We start from the raw sequence: 24591 nt of genomic DNA, 5'->3' as shown, positions 1-24591 counted from the left end.
TGGCGGAATAGATCTGCTACGTTGCTGCTCCTGCTGCTGCTGTGAGCATGTAAGAAATACTGCTGCTGCAAATATAACATATATGGAATAACCCCCCATCAGGGCTCTACGCTTACTTTTCTTTTTAGGAGCGCTTGTGCTCCTAATTTAAAAGATTTAGGAGCACGGTCAAAAATTTAGGAGCACCTTCTAATCAGTAATTGTTACAGAGTTGGCACAGAAGAACACAAAAGTGGCTTGTTGGTGTATTTTCAGACGTGTAATGAGGCTAAGAGGTCACATGAGTGCAATTAAATTCATAAATTCATGTTGAGGTTAATGTTTTAAATATAAAATTTTGAATATAGAAATATTAAATGATTTAAATAACAGAAAAGATACTTTAAAAATTAAACCAAAACTGCCAGCAGGTGGCGTCAAGTCACTTTTATCACTGAATCATTCATTCAATTGATTCGTTTGAACGGCTGATTCATTCAGGAACGAAGTACGTGACTGTCTTTATGAATGGGTAATTGAATCATTGACTCACTAGATTCGTTTAAAAACGCAGTTCATTCATAAACGAATCACCGCTGTGTTTGAATGGAGATGCGCAGCGGCTCAGCTGTTACTTTGTTTGAAACTATTTTCGTTGACGAAATAGAGCAAAATAAGGCAATTGTGTTCTTGTCAGACAATATAAGTCACTTAATATTAACTTCTTGTTTAATGAACTGTTGTATTAAATCAATATCACATTTGCAAACTCCCTTAATAATCATTAAAAGCTGTCACTCATCTTAGTTCATCGCGATCTCACAAAACTCCATTATAATCGACGAAGCTCCCTATACTGCGCAATGAATCTCTTATTTACACCATCAACACGTTGTTTGTTATAATGAGATACGTCTGTGATACATTACTCAACGCTGCAGAAACACGTAAGTACGTTAGAACCTTTGAAGCTCCCTCAGCGCAAACACAAATATGCTGATCGGGTCAGTCGCACTGGTGCTCCTAAATATTATTTCATAGTCGCACGCAGTAGTTTTCAGTCGCAAATGCGACTGAAATGGTCGCACTGTAGAGCCCTGCCCATATAGCATACATAATCACCCCATAGCAGATTTATACAGGTGGAGCTGGGGAAGGTGGAGGGTTTCTGATGGAAGCACTAGTATATATTTGTATGTTGAGCAGCGAGCTCATTGGCTACTGATACAAGAGAGAACCAATCACCTGTGCCATGTGATAATAATGTCATTATGTCAGATTGAGTTACTGCGCCATCTAGAGTTTCATGCCAGAACTCTGTATTTAATTTTGATGTTATGTTGATGTTCTCCTGATTTGATTTGCTTATGCGATTGCAGTAATGTAAAAACAATACAAATATACAGCGCTTATCCATTTGCGTCCTCCGCCATCATGCCGCTGTGTGTGTTTCAGGCTGCTGAACAGGATGGCTGCTGAGGAGCGGCACATGACGTCCAGCTGTGGCTCCTACATCAAGACAGTGCCTGGTGTGCGGAGACATCGCGTCGGGGTATCACTACGGCGTGGCCTCCTGTGAAGCCTGCAAGGCCTTCTTCAAGAGAACAATACAAGGTATTTCATATACATGTTTTGCTTTGTACTAGGGATGTGCGCGACGGCTAATTTGACTGTCGTTTAAACGAAAGTTTTGTATCCGACTAGTCGACTAGTCTAAAAGCAAGAAACCCCCAAAAGATGGTAAGAAAAAAAAACCTCTGTGCGTGCAGCATATATAATAGCCTATATTTGAAATACTTAAAATATGTGTTATTTAAAATGTTTTAAATGCAATGTTAAAATGATGGTAATGATAAAATCATGTTTTTCTTTTCTTTTTTTTTTCTGTCGTGTAATCGACTATTGTTTTCAGTGTCGACTAGTAGGAGCTGTACCGTTTAGTCGACTAGTCGACTAGACCCGCACATCCCTACTTTGTACACACTACAGGTCAAAGGTTTTGAATGACTAAGATTGTTTTAATGTTTTTGAAAGAAGTGTCACAGAGGCTGCTTTTAATTGATACAAAAAATACAGTAAAAATTGTGAAATATTATTACAATTTAAAATAGCTGTTTTCTACGTGAATATGTGTTAAACTGTAATTTATTTCTGTGATCGAAGCTGAATTTTCAGCATCATTACTCCAGTCTTCAGTGTCACATGATCCTTCAGAAATCATTCTAATATGCTGATTTGTGCCTCTTCATATTTTTGTGGAAAGTGTGATGGAGTAAGTAAGATTTAATTTTTAAAAAAGGAAGAAATAAATTAGTGCTTTTATTCATCAAGGATGCATTAAATTGGTCACAAGTGACAATAAAGACATGTATAATGTAACAAAACATTTTTGCTTCAATTCATATGTAGCAATTAGAATTAATGATTTAAAAAAACAACACTCCTCCACAAGACTCCAAAAACACTCACAGAGGCTGCAGTTAGCAAAAAAAAATACAGTGTGCGCAAAAGCTGGGTGAAATGTTTTAATATTTTTAAATCAATTATGTAGTCAACATCTTAATTTAGCATTCACAGTTTGGGGTTAAGTTTTTTTTTTTTTTTTTTAAACTAATACTTTTATTGATCAAGGATGCACTAAATTGATCAAAAGTGCCAGTAAAGACAATTATAATGTTCCAAAAGATTTCTATTTTCAATTAAATGCTGTTCTTTTGAACTTTCTATTCATCTGTGAATCCTGAAGCATCCATGAAGCACATTTTCCACAAAAATATTTGGCCGCACAACTGTTTTCATCAGTTCTTGAGCAGCAAATCAGCATATTAGCATGATTTCTGAAGATCATGTGACACTGAAGACTGGAGTAATGATGCTGAAAATTCAGCTTTAATCACAGCAATAAATTACATGTTAATATATATATTCACATAGAAAACAGCTATTTTAACCTACAATAATATTTATCAGTTTTTACTGTGTGAGCAGTAAACCATGGTGAGCAGATCTGTGCTCCAGATAGGAATAAAACACAGTAGTCAAGTCAAGTTTATCTTTGTTTAGTCCTTTTCAAAGCAGCTTTACAGAAAATGTCTCTACTCTATCAGTAGTGAGCGCAAACATCACTCATATTCAGACATATGTCACTATAAACTTATTTCATCACATGATCTGAGAATGAGAAACATTGAACCATACATGGCCAACTGTCAATAAAAAGACAGTGTGCATATTGACATTATCATGACATGGACATGGTGATGTATGGTGTGGCGCCAGCGGCGACGTTACAGTAATCAATCCATTTGATCGCCTATAAGAGGTTTACTGTTACAGAGACATATGATAAGATGACCACACTGACCAGAAGACAGCAAGAGCGGATGAAATAGCGTCTTTACATCACTGTCTCTTCTCACTACAGCACAGAAGAAATGGACAAACCAAAAGGTTTCACACTGATTAATGGTACAAAATCTGGTCCACATTGTGTCTCATTTTGGCCGAAAGCAAAACAAGGCGATCTGTGCTGATATGTAATCCAAGCGATCACAGTTAGGCTTGTTTTTTCATGTTGTTTAGGGGCAGGTTGACCAAAAAAAAAAAAACGATTCAAGACCAGTGTGGTCTTCATGTTGCTTAAAAAAAAATTTTTCAAAATGAAAATGTTACAAAGTGTATTTTTGGCTAAAAGGTTTCCCCCAAAAGATCATTTAAAGTCATTATTGTGTTAAATAGATTAACATTACAAAAAAGTAGCTTTAGAATGAAATATTTTGATTCAACATATAAAAAAAATGGGTATTGAAATATGGAACATTTTATTTTTATTTGTTATTATTTTATTTGTATTTTTTTTTTTAATGAAATGATACTCTAAATATGGAACTAAAAGCCAGTAGGTGGCAGCAAGTCACTGTCTTAATGAGTGAGACATTGAATCATTCACTCAACTGATTTATTTAAACAGCTGATTCATTCGGAAACAAAGCTAGTGACTGTCTTTATGAATCAACTCATTCAGTAACAAAACTGGAGACTCACAACAGTTCTGCTGTGGCTTTGATTGGAACTATTTTTATTTTTGTAAAAAAAAAAAAGTACAATCCATTTAACAAAGGTATTGGCAATACTAAATAAAGATACAGAAAATCGTGGGGTTAGTTAATGCTGTTAAAACCTACGGACAGATCCGGTGTTGTCTGTGGAGTCCTGTGAGTGTTTTAAGCTGAGCGCAGAGCGAGTTTAATGCAGAGATGTCTGTGGTGCGTGATGTTCAGGTCAGAACAGACATGCAGCATCACACTGTCAGATTGGATTGGCACAGACAAGAGGAGCAGTGTGTTCTGAACCAGATACTAATCACATGGACTGTGTGTGTGTGTGTGTGTGTGTGCTTTCATAGACCTTCAATAACATGCAAGTAGAAATCTCGCTCATCAAGAGAGTTACTGTATTTCTTCATGTAATTTCTTAATTCATTAATCCATTAATTGCATAAAACACCACATTTCCCAATGCTCACAAGACATATATTTGGCACACATGCCTAAACGCATGAACGCATTAATAAAGTATCTGAGGTTTCACGTATAGGACACACTGTTCTAAATGGAAATACTGACATGAAATATAACATTTACAGATAAGAATATTATTGTTGGCTGAGTGATTAGTTGTAAACCCTTTAAAACAAATTTTTAAATGATCAAAATTTGTTGTTAAACACTCAATCTCCTCCAGGTCTTCTGATTGATAGTTTAGAGTTTTTAATCCAGTAAAAGCTCTTTTAGTGTAATTCTAGAAACGTCCAGCTTCAGCTGCTGCTTCTCGTGTCAAATCTTGACTGTTTTGATCAAGTAAGCGTCAGAATAACTGCAGTAATATCTCCAGATGAACACTTACTGGACTGAAGCAGCTCAGCTTTACTTGATTCTCCATCAATCATGTTTTAGAGTCTCAAATCTGATCCTCAGGATCTTTTGAGGAGCGTTTGTTTCCAGAAGCTTTACTTTCACTGTTCCTCAGCGGAGGAATGATCTTCACAAGCCTCCAGAACATCTCACATCTTCTGAGGAGCCTTTATTTCTTCAGCTCTCAATCACTGCATTATATGTTTGGAGCATTTCAATCTCATTTTACTGAGACAGATTACTGCAGATATAGAGACGACTGATATTTAGATCACTTTATGTCAGTATCTGCTGCACTGTTATAAAGATCTAATTGATTTACATCACAAGCATCAGAATTTCATCATATAAATATCAGCATCTGCAGCAAATTGCATATTTTTATTCGTTTTGAGTCTCTGAATAAAATTGAGCTGTTTTTTTCCCTCCATATTCTCACTATATCAGATTATATGAGCCATAAAAACCTGATGGATCAAATATGCAAACTTTTTTGTTTTAAATATTTTATCTAAAGGTTCTGTTCCGTTTTTAAAAAATGTTGTTTTTTCTAACTATTGTTTCACATGTCAGGCTTTTCAGGGTTAAATCTATACTGTATTTATGCATCTTCTACATAAAGCATACATTATTAATCACTGCGGAGACAAACATGACTCCACTCTCAAAGCTCTCATGACCGTCAGGTGTTTAAACACACACACTCGTTGATATTGGCTGCGTTGTATCGGCTTTAAACAGTCTATGTGCCTTAGTGAATCAAACAATCGCAGTCGTCCAAAAATCCCCACTGTTGGCGAAACACACGCAGCGTCCCTCAATCACATATTTAGAGTCCAGCTTTAAACACAGACAGACGCACAAAAGCATCTGCAACGAGATACTCCAACAAATTAATGCTTTGAGTAGTACGAGGAGCCGGACAATTAAAGGGTTAGTTCACCCAAAAATGAAAATTAGCCCATAAATTACTCACCCTCAAGTCATCCTAGGTGTATATGACTTTCTTCTTTCAGACGAATCCAGTCGGAGTTATATATTTTCCCTCTGTATATTTCAGCAGAAAATACATTCATGTCACATTTGTAGAAAATCTTTGTTGTATATAACACGTGTGAAAACATAACATTTAGCATCCGTAAGATATGTATTTTCTTCAATGAAATGTAGAAATGTATTTTCTTGCCCCTGAAATACATTTTGAAATATATTTTGGTATATGGAGGTTGAAACTAAATATAATTTTAATTTCAAAAATATATTTAATTGAGCTTCACTGTTTACAACAAAAATTTATTTTGGCCAGAAAAAAATAAATAAATATAAATGCTAGTAAACATGTGTAAATAGACATTTACACACAACACTTGAGCAGCTTCTGAAGCTTACAAAAGTGACTTACAAATGTTTGCAAATTATTATTCATATCACAAATATTAAATTCATGGAATTATAAGGTTCATTCATTTAATAAATGACTGCTCTTATGAAAGTTCGGTTCCAGATCTGGACTGAAAGAGGATTTGTAAATAGTTTACAAAGTAGAATCTGATGCAGCTGAAGCTGACGATCATTGATATTGTTTGCATCAGTGTCTATCCAAACATAAAAAAATATGGATGTGCCAAGCTAACTAAAATATGTTCCAAGAACATTGTGCTAACATTCCTGTTAAGTTATGAAAATGTACAGCTTTGTGAGTTGTTGTTTTTTTCTTGGCTATACAAACATTAACAAACCATTTTATCATTTTTCGAACATTAGAAAAGATACCTTTGCATGTTGTCTAAACCATCTGAAACTTGTTAAAAAAGTTTTAGAAAAACATTCCATGCACAATGTATAAATAGCATTTTTGTGCTGACTTTTTGAGAACATCGTTAAAGACCAGATAACCTAACAAAGGTTCTGTTAATGTTACTGGAAGAATATTTGTTCATAACTTTGAGAGAACCTTGCCAGAACATTCTGAGAACGTTCCCTGTTAGCTGGGTGTGCACTTTTTAAAAATTATTTTATAGTTTGCTTTCACTAAACGTGTTCAGTCACCAGAAATCACAGTTTTTCTTTCAGTTTTGCTCTAAACTCATAATCATCTCCAAGCTGGTCAATCTATGTCCATCAGTCAGAGGCGGTCTAAATGAACATCTCTGATCACATGATGGTTCCTGACCGCCGTGACTCACCCTGATCTGCTGCCCATTTTCAACACAGGTGTAAACGTGTATGAAAGCTCCATCTCTTTCCTCTATGAAGTAATCCAGGCTGACAGTAAGCCTGTAAAAGTCAGGTTAGATTTTGATGAGGAAGACCTTCCATTTTACTGTAATTTAGTTACTTGACCCGAGTCTCTCCCCAAACCATGGCCTGGCACCAGTCCTGAAAAACCATCAAAGAAATTAAAGCAGAAAAAAAAAACACAACTTTATTTGTCTTCTCCAATCCCGAGACTTTTTATTTTAAGAATATAACTTTTATAGGATTTCTGAGTAGATCCATTCTGAGCGGACTGAAGCGATTGCACGCTCGTCCTCCATATTGCATCATTTCTAAGCGTCGCCTCTTGTTTGCAAATAAAATCTTTATATGATATGAGCTAGAAATATTTGCGATAGTAAATTTGAACTATTTACTACGTCTGAATTGAATTTGTCTTTTGTTTACATTTAATGTTTACTCTGCACAAACGTACAATGGAATTTTTGCTCTGTGTTCATTTACACATGATCCAGTGTTTTAAATTAATTAATTAATAATCAATTAATTAATAATTAAGTGTTTTCCACTTAAAATAATGGTTTGATGGTTTAACGTTTGCAAATTTAAAAAAATGAAGACTGCCATAAATATCAGTATTGTAATTTAGTTATATAGTTTATAGCTAAATTACCGTTTAGTTTACAGTTATACTTTAAAATAAAATTTATGTTAGTATTAGTGCTGTCAAAATTTTCGTTAATGTTAAGTGGGATTAATCGTGATTATTTTCAGAAAAAATGTGCGATTAATTAGTAAATTTTTTAATCAATTGACAGCACTAGTTAGTATATATTATTACTTTTCTTAAATACAATATAAATATTTTTGTTTATTTTACAGTAGAATATGATAATATTATTTTTATTTAATATTTAATAATAATAATTTATATATTTATATATATAGTATTTTATAGTTTTGAATATTTCATAAGTATTATTATTTTTCTTAGTATGTTAAATCATTTTGATATATAAACACATTTTGTTGCATTTTTAATCACAATCACAATTATCAGAAAGATCACAACTAGATTTCCCCAAATCATACAGCCATAAATATTGCCATTATAAATTTACAGTTACACTTTAAATAAAATTAATATTATATTATTATTTTCTTAAATACAAAATGAATATACTTTTAAAATTTTACAGTTTTAGTTTTACATATTATAATAGTAATTGTGTTTAATATTTAATAATAATAATAATATTTTATAGTCGTAAAATTTTAAATATTTAAAAAACTCGCAATTTGAATTTTTCCCCAAATCTTGCAGCCCTAACCAAAGTATCCAAAACTAGTGACCAGTCTTTTAATTTCAGCTGTGGTTTTTTCATTAACATGTCAGTCACTGTTGGCACAAGGTCTAGTCCTCATTGTGATTTTTCCTGGCCTTTTTCTGTCTGACGCGTTTTGAGGCCAGAATAAGCTGCGACGCGGACCAGTTCTTATGCTGATAGTCAGAAGCATGTTTACGTGAGACTAGCAGCGTTGAGAGGGAATGAGAGCCATCCGTCTCCTGATGGAGTGCCAATCAGACGTCCGAGATACGCTAACCAACACTGCAATTCAAGACGCATCCTGCCATAATGATCCCGCAGGGACGCATCCCAGAAGATGAGGTCTCAGCCTTTCCTTCTCCAGAAAATATGATAGGATGAAGGAGGAATGAGGCGCTGCACATTCTAGTTGTGGGAAAACCATGAATCAAAAGCATCTGTTATCTGGAAACGCACAGGAAATGTGTTTGATTAGCGCTGTTTAGTTGGTCGTGACAACAAATGGGAAAACAGGAAGAGGAGCGATCAGACTTTATCACATTCATTTTCACACCTTTATTTACCCCAAATCCAAAGAGATCTGCTACATCTGCATACTGATTTGTATAACCCAGATAAAAGGGGGAATTTCTAATTATTTAATACATCTTGGGACCCTCTACTTGATCTGTGCAATAACGTTAACATAATTGCGTAAGTTGGGAATGGGGGATGGAAGCGTTTGTGGAAGATTTCAGAGCAGAAGAACACTGATGGAGAAGCTTCATCTGCAACCGATATATATGAGGTTTACTGACCTGTTCATTACAGTTCTTTTCAACCGCTTACACACTAAATCTTCACTTGTCACACAGTTTCTGAAATCTGACACTCAAACAGCAGAAGCACACACCAAATCTGCAAAACCATACACTAATTCTCAGCCTTTGACTCAGTTTCAATTTCATAAAACACTTTTTGCAAAACACAACACACACAAATCTAACAGGGAATTAATATTATGGCAAAGGTGTTTGCAAATGTTTGCGTTTGAGATGTGTTTGTGATATTTTGAATGCAGCGCTTCATTTTGCAAGAGACGAGTGAGGCATTTTGCATTTTGTGTGCAGTTCTCGGATTTGTGTGTAAAGTTTTGAAAAAAAAAAAAAGAGGCAAAGTTTTAAAAATGTGTGTAAGCAGTTGAAAAAAAAAACTAATAGATTCACAGTATAACTTTACCAGCTGCATGTTATGCACTAATCCAGTGTAATATGAACATTAATAAATAGTTAATTAAATAAGTCCTGAGAAAGCTTTAAAAAAGGTTTACAGTATCGGTAAGCTACTTGAAAACTGCCAAAAAGCGTGGTTCAACCATATTTTTTAAGAAGTAGTAAAACACTGCATGTTACTGGACATTGAAGCTACTTAATATAAAATGTGTTAATTATAATAAATATAATTTGTATTGGGGCATAAAAGACAATTAACATTCAGTAACACTATCGACCAGTGTTGGGGAAAGTTACTTGCAATATTACAATATTGCACTACTCCATAAAAAGTAACTAAATGTGTTACTTATTTACTTTTTATGGAAAGTAATGCATTGTGTTACTTTTGCTTTATTTTCTGTCACCTGGGCTGGGCTTGCTTATTTGTTTTTAAATAACAAAAAAATCATGTTTTGTGTTATGTAGTGCTTATATAATTTGATAAGTGCCGTAATTAGCACAAAATCAGTGAGATATTTTTAGTGAACAGTTTTAATTAGAGTGACATTGAACATATACATTTACACCAAATACACCCTAGTTGAAACATAGATATTTAGTTATGAATAAGAAAACCTGAAATACATTAATCTTTGCCAGAACCAACCCATTTAGCTGTCACATCACACCAAAACAACACTATTTACCAACTATATAAAAGTTAAACACTCATCGACACAGAGATACCGCTCTAGAGATGTTTTCTGGCGAATCCCGTCGTCGTCCTGTAGCGAGTGTTGTTTTCCTCAGCCGTACAGTATATGTCAGAGAGCATATTGTTTTTATTCAGCACAACGTCTTCAGTGATCAAGACAAGGCTGAATATATTGAGCGAGCGCCGTCCACATAGACATTCAAACCACACGCTTGCACGAGAACAAGAGCGCTGTCTGCCGACTGTCATTCTGCATTTATCCGTCGCTCCTGCCATTACCCATACATGTCCTAATTGAAATGCCTCGCCACAGTTAAATGTACACGGACACACGCAGAATGGCCGAGTGTATCAAGCACTTTGCCTATTGTTACTCGCACAATGCCACTCAAACGGCTCTTTTATTGTGCAGGTATCAAGCACTGAAGCGCTGAAGCGCTCAGCTTGAATAATGTATCAGTAGCTGGTTATTCTCTATGTAAATAGCCAGCGAGCAGCAGAACCGGCCTCGGTTTGGGTCGGGTATTATGTAAAGCGGGCCGAGCGCCGTGCACAAATGCGCACTGAATTTGTGAATGTAATTTGGCGAGGTGCGATTCGAATGGAAGCACTGAGCGTGCAGGGATCTTTTGCTTTGAATCCTGTCTCGTCTGTTTTGTTGGCTCATGTTTCTTCATCTTTCCAGCACACGCTGTCCCTGTTCTGTAGTGTCTTGCGGCCACAGGCAATTTATCAAATTGAGTAAAAGATGATTTTATAAATAAAGTGATTTATAGAGCGTTCTTTTGATCGCTTTGATGGATGCGGTGGCGCGCTGTAAAACTCTCCTGCATTAGCTTGTTTTCGTTGGGTTATTTTTGGACGGTCCTGCGAGTGGAAAGCACCTCACTTTTCTCTTTTCTCTTGTCTCTTTGTCTCTCACCAGGTAGCATCGAGTACAGCTGTCCGGCCACCAATGAGTGCGAGATCACGAAAAGAAGACGCAAGTCCTGTCAGGCGTGCCGCTTCATGAAGTGCTTGAAAGTGGGCATGCTGAAGGAAGGTGAGGGGAAAGTTGCTTTTAAAAGTAATGCATTACAATATTGCGTTACTCCCTAAAAAAGTAACTAATTACATTACTTAGTTACTTTTTATGGAAAGTAGTGCATTGCATTACTTTTGCATTACTTTTTCTTATCTGGACTGGGCTTGTTATTTTGTTTTTAATATAAAAATATCTATTTTTGGCAAATGTAAAAGGCATTTCTTAAATAATTTGTTTACTTTAAAAAAAATAATAATAATTTTAATGTTTAAGTTTTTCATCTAATATTTACAATTTATTTTATTTAGTGAAAACTGTTTTTAATAGCTGTAGTTTGAGTTCTAGTTTTGGTTAACAGTAACAACACCGCCATGAACAAATCTATTCAGCATCAAAGAAAAAACAAAAATACGAAGAGGATGAACATAGTTTTTGTTGAACGTATCGCCTGTACCTGCTGTTCATTACAAACCGCGTTCTCGATCACTTTCAAACATGCCAGCGTTTGAGGTTGAGCTTGCGTATCGATACGCTCTCCTTCACGTACATGTGTGAAGTATAATTCGCCGTTCACCTCAGCAGGTCTTTCATTAGGTCACATTTTACTTTGTAATGTCATTTGTTGGCCTTTAAATCAGTCACACGGTCTGTACTGACTCCATCAAACACACGACAGCGATCAGAGTCGAGCGCAGCGCCAGATGAAGCCAGCGCTTGCCAGAGACACACAAGCCATGTTAGACTCGTAAATGTTGTTGGCTGGCGCTCCGGCGGACCCGTGTCAGAGTGCTGGACCTGAGGGGCTGCTGGCACGAGTCGCGCTCACATGCAGTAAATAATTGCGCCTGTTGGGCAGAGAGACAGAAATATGCTGAATAGGTCGATCCGTGCGTCTGACTAATAGAAGTGTAACAGTATTCCGACTGGAAAGGCTTCTGTCCCAGAGCACACGCTCTCTCCCCGACGTATTGATCCGCTAAATGTTTTCCGAACATCTCAGCTCTCTTCCTGCGGATGCTTTTTTAAAGTCCTGCCATGTGGGAAATCTGTGACAATTAGATAGGCACACAGATATTTCTTTCTCTCTTACTTTCCCCTTTTTTCATGTCTGTATTCATGTTAATGCAGTGAATGCATGGACACTGATGTGCATGCAGGAGTAACATAAGAGCATGTGTGCACGTGTTAAACTGTAATTTATTTCTGTGATGTGCAGCTGTATTTTCAGCATCATTACTCCAGTCTTCAGTGTCACATGATCTTCAGAAATCATTCTAATATGCTGATTTGCTGCTCAAGAAACATTTTATTATCAATGTTGAAAACAGTTGTGCTGCCCAATATTTTTATGGAAACTGTGATGCATTTTATTTGGTGAATAGAAAGTTCAAAAGAACTAGAAATATTTTCTAACATTATAAATGTTTTTACTGTCACTTTTGATCAATTTAATTCATCTTTGATGAATACAAGTAGTAATAAATTCTTTCTATTCTCAGCTGCAAACTAGAACACCTCAACTAAGATATTTTCACCTAGAATAAATACTAGAAATGTAGACAAAGAAGGCAAATATTTGAGTTTTTTGTTTTTGTTATATTTTATTTTTATATTTTATGTTTTCATTTTAATTTTACTTAAAGTTTTATTAATTTTGTTTTAATTACTAGTATTATATATATATATAATGTCTGTATAGTTTATATTCATTTTTAGTTTAAAGTTTTAATTTATTATGCTTTAGTTGTATCAGATGGATTTTTTTTTTTTTTTACAAATTTTTTTTAAGTTAATGATAATAGCCCTGATATAATACAATATAAGGATTTTTTAAGGACAACAATAGGACAACTTCAGACAGCACTAAACATGACTTAGATGGCCTGTGTAAGCACACAAGATCTTTCACACTGGCTGGCTTTGTCCTCTTCAGAAATGATCATTTCTAACACTTTCTCACTGTCAGTCCACACGTTACTGAGCATCTGCAAAACCACTTCAATTCTGTGTTAGTGTTTAGAGTTTAACCAGCTTTTTCAACATTATAGAAATATGTTCATACATTGCACAAATGAATAGGATGACATGAACAGGCATCTTGATGGCCATCCCGTGTCCCTCCTCAAGTGCAAGGTCACTGTCTGTCTCCGATCCGACTCTACGTGAGCGCCAAATCAATCAGGCCTTTCAAGGCGACAAGGAAATGAGAGGCAGAGGGTCACGTCTGTCCACGTCTACCCTCACCGTACGACCGGAGCCACGGCCGAGCGAAGGTCACACGCTCAATGCAGACATCTCACCTAATTATAACTTTACAGGACAGGACAGCACCTGCGTGAACTGTCGGAAACGTTCCTTTCTGTTTGACAACGTACCGCGAATTCTCACGCTGCGTTTACCAGAGACAAACCTGAAGAAATAGCGTCTCTTATAGAGATACTGTTTTTATAACTGATAAGGATTATAAAAGTCATGTGATAACCGGTATACGAAACTGAGTTTTATTTAATATTTTATTTCTGCTTTTTGACTTCATAATAAATATGCATTAGACTACAACAAATAAATGTAACATGCATGTTTTAATAGAAATAACAATACTATTAAATAGTTATTTGTTCAATTTAAGCAATTCTAAAACATTTTTATCTTGGACTAAAAGGCTGCTATATAATCTACTGTTCAAAAGTCAGTACGATATTCAGCAAAGATGCATTAAATTGATCAATAGTGAAAGTAAAGACATTTATAATGTTACAAAATATTTCTATTTCAAATAAATGCTATTCTTTTGAACTTTCTATTCATCAAAGAACCCTGAAAAATAAAATGTATCACGGTTTCCACAGAAATATTGGGCAGCACAACTGTTTTCAAATGTTTCTTGAGCAGCAAATCAGCATATTAGAATGATTTCTGAAGATCATGTGACGCTGAAGACTGGAGTAATGATGCTGAAAATACAGCTGCGCATCACAGAAATCAGTTGCATTTTAACAGATACAGTATTCACAGAGAAAACCACTATTTTAAATTATTATAATATTTCACAATATTACTGTATTTATGATCAAATAAATGCAGTCTTGGTGATCATAAAAGACTTTTTCAGAAACACAAAAAAAATTACACCCACACATTTTGAGCTGTAGCTGAGACAAATTGATGTACTTTACTATTGAGGGGAAAGACATTACTATTAAAATAGATATTGATAAACCAATACATAATTAGCAACATTGTGAAAATTGATAGAAACATCGGTTTATTTCCAGTACTTGAGGTGTTTTATTGTCTATGTGTGAATAGTGAATATGAACAGTTCTTTTCCCCATAAACAAGCTGATTATTACTAAATGTGCTCTATAGACTTTTCTTTTGTTTCGCTTATTCACAGGTGTATTTATCACCCATAATTAAGTGAGTAGTACAGTGATCTTAACAAAGCCACCATGAGGAGAGAAAAATGACTTTAATCAGTAATGATAGAAGAATCAATACAAAGCTGATAAAACTAAAGAGTTTATCCCGTATTCTGAGTGCAGCATGTTTTCAGTCGTGAGATTTACTGCATAGTCCTGGACCCGCTCCATTCCCTCAAAACAGGAAGTGATCAATAAGAGGACTCAGATGTCAGGGACTACAGGTTTTTTCCTCTGATCAATGGAAGCGAATCGGAGCTGGGAAGAAAGGAACAGATACTATTGAGAGATTACACTGACGTAATCCAAAGACTTTAAACCCACAAGACTCGCATCTCTCACATTCTCAAGCCTCATCTAGACGTCTGATTTCCGTCTGCCATAAAATCTATAGAGAATTATGTGCTTGTCCTCTGGACAAAAAATAAACCTTAATCTGAATAACACCGCACTATTAGCAGTCCTGCACGACGTGCCTCAATATGTGTCTGATATATTGGCTTTGGACATCAGAAGAATATTCGTTGCACTTCTTGGTGTTTTGTGACATTATATACACAACCAACAAGTTCAAATGGTTACTTTACTCAAAAAATTTTTTCATTTAATCACCCTCGTGATTCTGACCTTATGTTTTTATGTTCTTCACAAAGAAATACAATGAAAGTGGATGGTGATTTATTCTGTCAAAAAGAAGAAAAAGACACCATAACAAAGTTAGTTATGATCCATTTGTGGTGTCTTTTTTGAAACTTGCCTCTTATTTCCACGTTTGTTGGACATTCTGCCAAACATATCACTTTGGAAGGACATGAGTGTGAATAAATGACGACTGAATGCTCTTTCAATGTGAGCGATTCCTTTAAGACACATATCCGAGTGTGTGAACCGTGTGTGTGTGTGTGTGGCGGTGGTTTCCCTCGAGGCCTCGTCTGAACAGGTGAGAGGATTACCGCAGGCGTGAACATGTGTTTTCCACCAGAGAGCCTAGATCACTGCTGGACGAGGACGACACGCTGTAGATCATCTCTACAGGGAGACAGATGACTGCCTGATCACAAAACACACACTCGCAGTCTAAAGAAAGTGTAGACACATACTGGATTTAATAGATCATGAGTCAAATCATCTGTGTGGGGAAGGATGGTTGGGTCTGATTATATTGATATGATACATTGATATGATGTGTGAATGTTGGAGCTCTGGCCTGGTGGATGGTGCATGTGCTCTAACATGTTGAGATTATGCAGGAAAAAATAAGAAAGTAAACAGAGTCCATTTTGATGTGTAATACACTTTTCCACTGGACAGATCTATCTCAGAACATACCTGTAAACTCATCACCTTTCTGACATTAAAATATGCCATTCATGTGCCATCAGAGGAGTCAGGCCACTAGATAATTGTATATCTGAAGGGAACTGACTGTATTCAGAAACATTTTGATGGCATTGTCGCCGTATGATGCATAATAAAGTAGTGTTTTTAAGCACAGCGCTGCTTTGTGTATGGGGTAACCACTGCATTTCTGCTTTTCGATAAGTGAATTTGCATTTTCATTCAGCCCGTCTGCCGCTTTTGTTCAGACCAATCATGTGTAATGCATAGTCATTTATAAGGCTGAAAGATATATACGTTTATAATACTTTTTATTTTTCTGAAAAGTTGTATGATTTGAACTGTAAAGTTGTTTAAATTGTAGTCTTTATGGTCATTTTACAGTTTTGGATGTTTCAAAACAACGTTGCTACCTAAACAATACATAGTTCTGTTTTTTTTGTTTGTTTTTTTTACAGGATTTTCCAAAACAAAACTGCTGAATTTAAGAAATTTTCAGAAGAAAAATACCCCATTCCCCAAAATGTGTACTTTTAGGAGCTTGTCACTGGGGCAGTACCCATAATGGGACAACTTTGTACCTTTCTACCCCTAAAAGGTGCATATTAGTACTATAGAGTAGTGATATGTACCCTTAAGGTACCACTATGAATTTTGCAGGGGTAAAGGTATCCCTTTGAGGTTGAGTTGTTGTATTCCTAAAGGTCAGATTTTTAAGTTTTTCCAGAAAGTGCATCATCCCACAGCGAGCAACATTCAGTTGTCCTTTGGCAGGATTGTAGTGCGTGAGTTTCCTCCTTTGTTTGCACCGTCTTTGGGAAGAGTGCCTGATTGGGTCCGGCCGTGCTAGAAGAAGCCACGGCACAGGTGTTTTTGGGTTAGATGTCAGCTCTGCGGTCGGCTCGCCGTATCTCTCGTCACCGTTCGTGAGGAAAAATACCAAGCTGCCAAACGCAGGGCTCTTTGAAATAGTGCTGACGCGAGGCCATTTCAGATGGGGGTTGTCGGCAGCCATGAAAGGTAGAGTTCACCATGGCCTTAAGACACGGCCCTGTGAATTTCCTAGCTAAAAACGGGTCAGCCTAAGCTCCCTGAGGCACTGCCAACCATCCCAGCCACGCTGACACTTTCCCCTCGCCCAGATGAACAGGTGAGACCACCAAAAATAAGGGCCCCTGCCAAGTCCAGCTACCCGCGGCGAACCACTGACAGGAGTGGGGACAGGCCCTTTTGTAGGGGCTTTGCTCAAGAGGGGATTGTTGTTTTGAGAGAGGAAAAGGAGCCCAGGGTCAGCTGGCCCTCGCACAGTCACGGGCCCGAGGGCTAATCCGCACTCAGATGCCTTCAGCGCTGGCCCTAAGCCCTCTCTCTCTCTCACACCGCCACGCTCGCTTTGAAGAAATGACATTCGAGATCCGCTCGCTGTGAATCAGCGGCAGTCAGCGCCGTAAAACACACTCGCTTTCAGAAACGCATCGCTCTCGTGTTTCATTGAAGATATTCCAGTTTGAGCCGCTCATTCCTTTCATGCATGTGGAAACGTCCAAAAGATGCATTCACTGCTCTTATTGTCAATATGAAAAGGCACTCACAACTCAATTTACTTTACTTAACTACAGCAAGAAACAGAAAAGTTGGCGCCCAACGTAGGGCTTTCAAATTGGGATTGAATACTGGTGGGAAATGTATTACTTTATTACTTGTTTAATGAAACATTATAAAGACAAACATTTGTTTTTCTTTTGGAATAACATGCATGAGTCTCATCCTCAAATGTCACTAACAGATGTGACTAATCATCCAGTTCACATTGCACACAAAACTGTGAAAAACTTTCTTGGTCTAGTAGGATCTGTTTGGACTGTGACGCTGTAACTTTACAATAACATGTACTGATTGGACCAGTGAGGTTGTGATCTAAAGATGATACACCGTCCATTACATATCAGACAGATCTTCTGATGTGGCGCGAGGAGCATGAGAAATCGTCCAAATGATGCATTCTTTGCTCTTATTGTCTTATAATCAATATGAAATGGCATTCGTAACTCATTTTACTTCCACATTTAACTACCGTGAGAAAGAAAAAGTTGGTTACTTGTTTAATGAAACATTATGAAGACAAACATTTGCTTTTCTTTTGGAATAACATGCATGAGTCTCATCCTCAAATATCACTAACTAATTAATCATCCAGTTCACATTGCACTTTGTTCACACTTTATTTTATGGTCCCATTCCCACTATTAACCACAACCTTTGTCTCAATAAACTCCTAATTTTCTGCTTATTAATAGTAAGGTAGTTGTTAAGTTTAGGTATGGGGTTTAAGGATTAAGGGATCTAAAATATGCTCATGCAGAATAAGGCATTAATATGTGCTTTATAAGTACTAATAAAGAGCCACTATGCTAGTAATATGCATGCCAGTTAGTGAGAATTGGTCCTTAAAATAAAGTGTTACCATAGGATCTGAAAGACCTCATGAGAGACCTCATGAGATCCGTAGGGTTGTGACGGTGAGGAAATTTTCCCACCGGTTAATCGACGTGTGACAACACCGGTAATACCGGTATCACCGCGGGGGCGGGGGCGTTCCCTCTTTTCCTCGCTTTTAAATAGCTTGTAAAAGCTGCGTGCGCATTTTACTTTCACTTTCAAATACCGGCAATTCGGCATAAAGCAATTGTTATTTAAGGCGTCCTTGTTATGGTCTAATCTAGGGTTGTGATGGTGAGGAAATTTTCCCACCGGTTAATCGACGTGTGACAACACCGGTAATACCGGTATCACCGTGGGGGCGGGGGCGGGGGCGGTCCCTCTTTTCCTCGCTTTCCGTCGCTTTTAAATAGCTTGTAAAAGCGGTGTGCGCATTTTACTTTCACTTTAAAATAGCGGCAATTCGGAGTAAAGCAATTGTTCGTTTTTAGTTCGTTTGATTTTCCCCTCTTTTCCTCGCTTTCCTTCACTTTTAAATAGCTTAAAAGCGCTGTGCACATTTTACTTTCACTTTCGAATTAGCGGCAGTTCTGCGTCAATTGCTTGAATGCAACAACAAAATACAAAGTCAAACACACCTTAGCCTATATATAAAACATAGAACTTGTATTAACAAAACAAATACAAATACACCATGCTATAGGGCAGGCTATGCCTAATATAAAATAACAACTTAAATAAAGTTTAAATAGGTATACAAAACTAGAAATAGGCTAAGTAAACATTTATAATATATAACCAAATAAATAAGAAACGTAGAACGTTTATTAGCAAAACGAGTAAGAAAGCTTGGAGGCACACCTTGACGTCAAATAAAATAAATAAATGACACAAAGTTTAAATAAAGTAAAAATCAGCAAACAATGTGGAACCAATTAAATAAGAAACGAACGTTTAAAAAAACTTCCAAAATCACCTTAGATAAACGGCAAAAGTCAACAGGCTTTTCAAATCCAAAATATTGCCAAACAGGCGCTTTTGCATCTCGTTTCGAAACTAAATCACCCGCCATCGTCTTGTCTCTCACCTCACCTCACTCTTCTCGTCAGTCAGCTCGACTCGCTCTCCTGACTGGATAAATTAAATCTGATCTGTGATGCGACTGTCGTTCGGCACGCTGCATTGAGCAGCCGAGTTCAGTTTTTAATTGTAGTGTCTGTTCTTTTACTGAACTAAATTATTTTTATTACTATAAAAAATCAAAACGACGGCTTAACACCGGTATCACCGTCAGCACCGTCTATCGCGACAAGCCTACTGATCCGTCCATTATAAATCAGACAGATCCTCTGATGTGGTGTAAGCAGCAAATGAACTCGTCCAAAAGATACATTCTGTGCTCTCATTGTCTTAACATTAACTTGAAATGGCATTCATAACTCATTTTACTTCCACAGCGAGAAACAGAAAAGCTGGGCTTTCAAATTGGGTTTGAATACTGGTGTGAAAGTTACTACTTTTTTAATGAAACATTATGAAGAAGACAAACATTTGTTTTGCATTGGAATAACATGCTCTACTGAGTCTCATCCTCTAATTCACAATGCAGATAAAACTATAAAAATGTTCTTGATCTGATTTGACTGTATAGGTGTAATTTCACAATACATGTTGTACTGATTGAACCAGTTGAGGTTGCACTCTAAAGGCCTCATAACACACAGATCCGTTACAAATCAGCCTTTTTCTTTCATATTTTTCCCTCACTTTCCCTCACCCTGACCCTTTTGCTCCGGGTGTAACGGGAAACTAGATAGTGCCAAGGTTTAATTCCTGCCAGCATCTGTTTAATTATGACACTTACTGTTCTAATTAAAACAGGCATCTATGTACCTCTGAATCTTCACACCGGCTTTGCGATGGCTGACGGTAGCATGTGACATGGAGCGTTTCTCCATCTGAATCCCAGTCCACAAGAGCTTTAGAGAAAACCATGTACAATACAGAAAAAAAACAGCTTAAACCAGCCTGAGGTGGTTTGCCGGTTTTATCTGACCTAGTTTGATGTTTTAGAATGGTTTGGGGAGACTAACTAAACCAGCTGAGACTAGTTTCAGCATGGACATTTTCCCTCGTCATGAGCAAAACTAAACCATTTTGTATTTAATCTATTTAACGTTAGTAACATTGGCATTATATTCCAGATTTGTTGGCATGACAATTTCAGCAACAAGACTGTGACAAAGAATGAGAATATGCCTTTGTTTAGCACTAAAGTTATGTCCTTTAGGTATTTTGTAATAATAAGCTTGATAAGTCAAACCATTTGGGCCAGATTTAAATTATATTTACAGTGCGTTTAGTCAATCCAATCTTTAGCATAATTCAAAATCATTTTATCTCGCTCCCCACCATCTGTAACTATCAATAAAAATATTAAAATTGTAGTTAGGAGAAATGAGATTTTACTGCGACTTAGCAACCATCAAATGATCTCCCGGAGTTTGCGAGGAAGAGTAGGACCACGGGGACCAGCGGGTAATTAGGTTAGTGGGTTGTCAGTGTCAGGAAATTGAAAGACAATCCTAATCAGATTTCTGTTTCTAGGGAATCAAATAATTTGTATAAGGAGAAGAAATCTCCCGATTTGGCTTCTAAAAAGATAATGCAGTTTGTTGTCGCTGCTCTTTGTTGCACTTTTTGTGTCATATTTGATGAAATAGACATTATAATTCAGATCAAATGCAATTAGCAGTTCATATTCTGAAGCTGTACATTTCTGGGAAACGCTGAAAATGCAAAGCGTATACAGTCAGATGAACGCTCTTAAGGCTGCGGTCACTGCATCTGAGTTACGCTGTCCGTAAATGACGCAACAGTGTCCAGCGCTTACGCCGCTGCTCTCATTTGTCGGCTGATTATGGGTGCTAAATGGACCTCCTTTCCTCCACTCAGTGTTTTTCTCTTCTCCTCCGTCCCTGTTCTAATCTCACACTCTATAATGTTCAATAAAGAGGGAGCAGGGAGAATTGTGTGAGTGTAATTTGCTGTAGTGGCACACAAACCACCTCTGACACAGTAGTTGTAGAGGGATGAAATCATTTAGCTGCCAGGGAACTTTAACTGGTTGCTCGTTTTTTTTGATTAACTATAGTATGTGATGACAGAGTTGTATATGTTTTTAAAAAGCAATATTAGTATAGTACAATAACAATTTAGATATTTTTAAGCAATTATCTATATAATTGGTCTGTGACTTACAATTTTCACTCAGAAATTGCTAGTAAATTTCGCAAATAATTGCAAAGAGAAGCAAGTAGCACTTGAAGTAGAAAGATTGAAATAGTTTTTGTACAATGTACAATGAAAAAATTACTTTTTTTTGCAGTGTCATAACCATGACATGTCAGCCCCAAACAAATATAAATATACTGTTTTAGTTTTAAAAAATCCTTAATTGTATGTCCTATTAATATTTAGCAATAAATGAATAAAATGTAAAAAAAATAACACTAAGGCTGCTTCATTTAACATGTGTGATGTGCAAAATGTGGTTATTTTGTCAACACAGTAAGATTTTCTGACTATGGTAAAAATTCAATAGATGGAGCTGAAAATGTCATTTTGTGAGAAAATAAAAACATAACATGCTTAACATACTAATCCAAAATAATTGATTTTTGGTTTGCATGTACAGTATAACCTCCATCTGTCAGAAATAGATTCAAATGCAGTCATTTTCACTGTGAATGAATAATCAAACAGGTCAAGTGTTACAGGTTTAGGAGTGGTGAGTAATGTACAAATGTAAAAGCATTCTTATCAAATAATTGGCTAATAAATAAGGTGTTAGTGTGGCGTTTATAGCGTGTGTGTTACAAACATGCTAAACTTCAATAATATTTGTGTGATTTAGGTACTTATATACATATCTATTGTTTTACGGTGGAAAGTGGCCAGTTTTGTGGCTGATGCGTATATAAGTGTGGTGTGGTTGCTGTCGTTAGCGTTCTCTGCGGCGCTGCTGATAAGCTAAATAATGAGAAGGTCCGTCTGTGAGTTCATTGACCCCGTGTTAAATATTCATCTGTTTAGATGTGCGGCAGGCACTCAGTGTTCACATATGGAGGCCTGACACCTCCGTCACACGCTGAGAGCGCAGCAGCTCGTCCCGCTGATCCCTCGCTCCCTCGCTAGCAGGCTTGTATGTTTTTGTGTTGGTGAATCTGTCAGCTCTTTCCTCGGTTTAAATTTCCCTAAAAGGAGAAATGATTTATTTATACTCTGATACTGTTACTATAGAGGCTTGTTTGTGTGTGTGTGTGTGTGTGTGTGTACCTGTTTTTCTATTCTGGTGGGGACTTAAACCTGAATACACACAGACTCATGGGGACTCGTGTCACGGTGGGGACCTAAATTGAGGTGCCCACGGGTATAATAATGGAAGAATAAACTTTTAGGCTAATAAAGATGATTAAGTCTAGTTACCAGACTTTAACGTTTGACGATCTGTCACTCTGATCCGTCATCAAACAAGTACTTTGTCAACTAGTTTTAAATATTCATTAATAAATATGCAGTCTCCTAACTGTTCATAATTGATTATCATCATTAATAAACTTGGAATTAACATTTTAGGAATTATTTAAGAATGGCGCGATATTACTGACTGCAATTCGCCTGTGTGTGTGTGTGTGTGTGTGTGTGTGTGTGTGTGTGTCAGAAAAAATCCACAAAGCAAATACTAGCTCCATTGCAAAGGAATATTAAAATAATACATATTTTACACAGATTAGCACAGATGCAATAGAAATCTCACCAATTATTTCACTTGAATGAATTATTTTATTTTATTGGTTAATGTTTGTTTAATATCTTTCAATGTTATTTTTGTATCATTGAGATACTATTATAGTTTATAAAATATTATATTATATTATTATAATATTTATAATATATATTATAAAAATATTTTATATTTTCTGTTTTCATTTTAGTTAATGTTTTAGTAATTTTGTTATGTGTCATGTTTTTTTATGTTTTTTAGTTAATGCTTTAGTAATTTTGTTGTGTGTTAAGTTTTTTTAATTTTTAATTTTATTTCAGGTTTAATTTGTTTAGTAAATTTTGTAGGGTGCCACAAGTTTGTTAAAATTTCCAAAGGGTGCCGCAACTAAAAAAAGGTTGGGAAACACTGGTTTAGTACATCAACAACTAAATGAAAATGAGAAAAGCTGCCTTGGCAACTAGCTAAAATAAAATAAGTTTAAATTTTTTAATAAATGTTTTATAGCAGTTAAAGTTTATTTTATGTCAAGTAAAACGATTTTTTGATATTACTTTATGTGCTTTTTCATTAATCAGTCAACAACAACAACAAAAAACTTCAGTAAGTCCTGATAGATGATTGTAAACAGTAAAGTAACAATTTATTTGACTTTTATTTACAGTAATGTAACAATGCTTTGAAATCTGCGATTTTAAAAATTACAATTGTGCCCATGTCTCCTACAAGCCTGATGTAGAACAATAATATTAATACTGTATATCAATAATATTCTCTTATATTATTATGTTGCATTATATCATGTACCAAATGCTGAAGTTGTGTCTGTATGATGACATGCTTTAATTGATTTGTGTTGCAGAACTTTGACAAAGACGTAATCGTTGCAATCATCTTTAAATGGCTTTGGTTGTTTGATTTCTCACATCACTCGGCACATGTTCAGTAAAAAAAAAAAGTTTATGCTCTTCAAACTCAAAACAACATTTTGTTCACAGATGTGATGAAATGTGTATTGATTTTAAAGTGTGTTTATGTGTGTGATGTATTGTTTGTGCTTGATCAGGTGTTCGGCTAGATCGCGTACGAGGAGGCCGACAGAAATACAAGAGGAGAATGGATGCAGGAAACACAGCCTACCTGGGGCTCACACTGCCACCGCCAGCCAAAAAACCCTGTGAGGACACACACACACACACACTCACACTCACACTCACACACACACACACACACACAC

The 24591-nt window shown here is 36.3% G+C and overlaps 1 protein-coding gene across 1 annotated transcript in view; it reads left to right on the top strand.

Moving 5' to 3' along the window:
- Nucleotides 1-24591, top strand: part of esrrb (estrogen-related receptor beta) — a 61678-nt gene that overhangs the window by 13755 nt on the left and 23332 nt on the right. The window contains exons 2-4 of the mRNA XM_016533077.1: nucleotides 1503-1593; nucleotides 11271-11387; nucleotides 24421-24531. Coding sequence (XP_016388563.1) covers nucleotides 1503-1593; nucleotides 11271-11387; nucleotides 24421-24531 — 319 coding nt within the window. The remainder of the gene's footprint in view (nucleotides 1-1502; nucleotides 1594-11270; nucleotides 11388-24420; nucleotides 24532-24591) is intronic.

This window comes from Sinocyclocheilus rhinocerous, unplaced genomic scaffold (assembly GCF_001515625.1).
Source record: "Sinocyclocheilus rhinocerous isolate Xijiao unplaced genomic scaffold, SAMN03320098_v1.1 scaffold365, whole genome shotgun sequence".
Taxonomy (NCBI): Eukaryota; Metazoa; Chordata; class Actinopteri; order Cypriniformes; family Cyprinidae; genus Sinocyclocheilus; species Sinocyclocheilus rhinocerous.
The sequence above is the reverse complement of the archived record's forward strand: the minus strand, read 5'-3'. Positions and strand labels throughout refer to the sequence as shown.